The sequence below is a fragment of the Anneissia japonica genome, unplaced genomic scaffold (assembly GCF_011630105.1).
Source record: "Anneissia japonica isolate Jap-2015-1 unplaced genomic scaffold, ASM1163010v1 scaffold560_len657749_cov147, whole genome shotgun sequence".
In the NCBI taxonomy this organism is placed as follows: domain Eukaryota; kingdom Metazoa; phylum Echinodermata; class Crinoidea; order Comatulida; family Comatulidae; genus Anneissia; species Anneissia japonica.
The window spans coordinates 303509-307353 of NW_022754288.1; the positions used below are offsets into that span (position 1 = coordinate 303509).

At 36.0% G+C, this 3845-nt stretch overlaps 1 protein-coding gene across 2 annotated transcripts in view; it reads right to left on the bottom strand.

Annotated features, from left to right (window-relative positions):
- Positions 1-768: 768 nt before the first annotated feature.
- Positions 769-3845, bottom strand: part of LOC117123177 (solute carrier organic anion transporter family member 5A1-like) — a 26380-nt gene continuing 23303 nt past the window's right edge. For both annotated transcript variants that reach the window (XM_033269029.1, XM_033269028.1), the window contains exon 8: positions 769-2768. In XM_033269029.1, coding sequence (XP_033124920.1) covers positions 2386-2768 — 383 coding nt within the window. In that variant the 3' untranslated portion in view covers positions 769-2385. The remainder of the gene's footprint in view (positions 2769-3845) is intronic.

Here is a 3845-nt window from a genome sequence, read left to right on the forward strand (position 1 = left end):
CAGAACATTTTTTTGCGCTTCGAACGTATAAGAATCGAACGTTAATCTCCAGAGTAGCATTACAGAGCAATATACCGAGATGAAGAGCTGTCTCTTATACACATCTAGATGTGTATAAGAGACAGGTTTTAATCGATGTTTTGTATCTTGGATGGAGTGGAATGCAGCCGGCCGGGGGCCACACGTTTTTTAAAATTAAAAGAAAATATAGGCCAACGTTATTTTCAAAGCGTCGTATTTAGAGTGCTAGGTTATGTAGTTTAGACGAACTGGGCGTAGGCCCCAGAAAGCGCACAGACGTTACACAACCTTCATTCAGCTCCATAGTAAAATGCTAGGTCGCAGTAGGAGGGGCCCAGGGCCCATAGACTGATACTGGCTCAAAAGCACACGTGTTTCGCCACTGTTAAGGTAGTAAAGTGCTTGGTAGTAGTAGGAAGGCCCTTTTTTTTCGAGAGCTCATGGGCGTTACGCCGCCCATTGGACGTAGACTAGCTCGTCCGTACATCAACTCCCTTCTTCACTAGGGTCACTTCGTGTCTGAGCGACCCAGGGAAACCGGCACGTTGTCGTGTCTCATTTGGAAAAAATACGTTACGTTGAACCCATAGCTTGTACAGTTTACCAACTCCATTCACGCTATCTAAGTGCTTTAACAAATGAGGAATCTGTGATGAAATCCATGTTTGCGTGCATACCATACAGTTTAACAGCCCAATATAGCGAATAACTCTTTAGGAGTTTTTTTTTTTTTTTGTTTTTTTTTTGTTTTTTGCCGGCCTTGTACAACCTTACATAAGTTTCTCTTTCTAATTTTTAATAACTTACTAAGACTTGGAAGGTAAGAAATTCTAATATTTAATTCTTTTTTTTTTCTCAATATTTTTTAGCTCAAAACAGGCAATATATCTGAAGTAAAACATGTTAAATAAAATAGGGAAACTATAGATAGAAAAGACATAGATGGAATTATGTCTACGGGATCATTGGATTTTGGTTTGGTATAACGCATGCTAACAATACAAATATACAATACATTTTTATATAGGTACTAGACCTATGCCCGTAGCAAATGCATAATGTTTTATGCAAAATGCAAAGTGCAGCATTGCAAAAAATAAAAAAAACCTTTTAATCAAAATATGGAAGATATTTTGAATATCGTCATGTCAGCTAACATTAATGCATTTAATAGAGCCTAAACTACTTATACAGTATTAACCTTGTATAAAAAAAAGTATGTTAGTCCCTATTACTATTGCACAAATTCTTACCAATAAAGTTACATTATTCTTTAATTAAGAAAAGTGAAATTTTTTTGAAGGATCAGCAAATAACTAAACTGATTAAAATAAAGAAATATTATAAATATTAGTTGCTTTAGATATTTTAATATTTATATTACTGTAGTTAAAACGAAGTTGTTGTTATTAATCCACACACTTTGACGGGAACACCTTGCATACAATAAAAGAATAATCGAATATCTGGACTGAGTAAACTATAGAAATATTATAAATATTAATTGTTTTAGATAGTTGAATATTAATATTAGTTCTAGGCGAAGTGTAAATTGTTATTATTTAGGGGGATTTCTCAACCTTACAAAAACGATAACAAATACGAATACGTCATTATCATTATCGTCATTCGTGCCTGAAACATTCTTGACAATATGCTGTACGAGCTGAATATGATGCTTGATTCATGCAAAAGGCATGAATCACATACGTTGTGGCAGATAATGTTTGTTATGGGAACGGTTGTCTAAAAAATTGATGACGTAATCGTAGCCTATTTGTTATTGTTTTCGTAAGCAATTGCGAAATCTACCTATTAACCCTCACACTTGGACAGAAACTTCTTGCACAGTGGTGGCGCCAGGTTTTGCCGGCGGGGGTCCGGGGTCCCGACGTAGGGAGGGGAGGGGAGTGAGCGATGTCCCCAACGGAAAACGTGGGCGTGGCCAGGCGTCGCTTAAATTTCACGAAAGCGTTCCAGGTGGCGAAGACATCGAAAAATATGATTTATGGGTTTCAGTTTATGAGTTTCAAAGGCTTATGTAATCGATTTTGGAGCCTACTAATAATTTAGAAGATACATAGGCCTATACATTTTTTTTTCTCCCCGACGAATTGAGGTGGGGGGCTGGGTGTGGTGTTGATCTGAATAACCCTACAGTAATACATAGCGCACCATCATTCGGAAGAGACATTTTACCGTATGCAATATGGCCCCTGTGCAGAATTAAAAAAAATTGTCCTCCCGTGTATTACCCAACTCATCTCCGACGACCCTAAATTCTTCCTTCATTTGTTATCTTTGATGTGCTTCACACCCAAGTTCATACCAGCGTTTTTAAGGTATTCGCTTCGACCGTTAATGTTAAATATTTGCATCGACTGTTAATAGTTCGAGACGGGGTCGTGAGTCGCTGTCAACCATCTCCGGTTGGACTGGGACCTCTTGCAGATCTTCTAGATCATCCAGTTCTTCGTCGTCTTTCCTCTCTGGAGGCTTGATTTCTTGGGACAACCTGGAAAAGTCTCTGTTTGAGCAACATCTGCACGTGTACCGACACGATAACCAACACAGGAGGGCGAACACAACCGATATGGTTTTCAAACCGACTGAAAGTCCGAGGTAGTTCGCTTGGAACTGAGACTTCTCGTATTCGAAGCAAGAGCCAACACCTTCACACAGCGTCTGCCATAGCATACACGATGAGTCGATGGTCTTACCGAAATATATCGGTGCTGGAATGTACGCTGTAAGAAAACACAGTCAATGTGAATTTTATAAAATAATCATACTGGTAATAACCTACCTTTAATCCCAATTCCTGGTGTGAACTAAATTTATTATGTTATACAATTAGAATGATAACAGATCAATTCATTGATTTGTTTGATTGATTGATTAATTGATTGACTGATGATTAATATTCATCAATCATATTATTTTTTGATTGATGAAGTAATTTATTCATTTATTAATCAATTTACATCCAACAGCATGTCCTTACGAGATGCTCAATGTAAAATGCACTTATTTTTAGCTCAACTCCATAGTCTGCACCATTATCGTCATAATCATCATCATCGCTGTCGTACTCATTATCAGTCTCATCGCCCCAATCTACTTCACCGTTATTCTAATCATCGCCAGCATTATCATCATGATTATCATCAACATCTTGTTTGACATTATTATCACCACTATTATCATCGTCATCGTCGTCACAGTCATTGTCATCGTCGTCATCACTACCACCATCAACACCACCACCACCATTAACATCATCATCATCATCATCATCATCATCATCATCATCATCATCATCATCATCATCTCTTATTATTATTATTATTACTTTTACTACTACTATTATTATTATTATTATTATTATTATTATTATTATTATTATTATTACACAATGAATTACCATTGAAATTGATTATTTCAATGGTAATGATAAATTACAATAAATGTTTGAAAAGAGTTTTGCGATCATTCCATATTGATGTATTTGATATTTTTAGATAGAACAGCATGGGAGAAACGATCAAATTTCAAAAACTCTCAATAGAATATGTTGTTGCTTGTACCTTCCCTATTTAAATGAGGTAGTATGTGTAATGATATACGGTCTGTTTTTCATGGAACATGTTAAATTTATCTTTTATGTGCTGCTTTACATTTTTTAATTTTGTGCAGGTAATATTACTGTTATACAGATGAAATGTATACATAATAATACGTCAGTAAATATTTCATTAATTATGCATACATTTCAGGTAATGGAATTGATTATGAATAACACGGCTCTACGAGGTTAATACAGC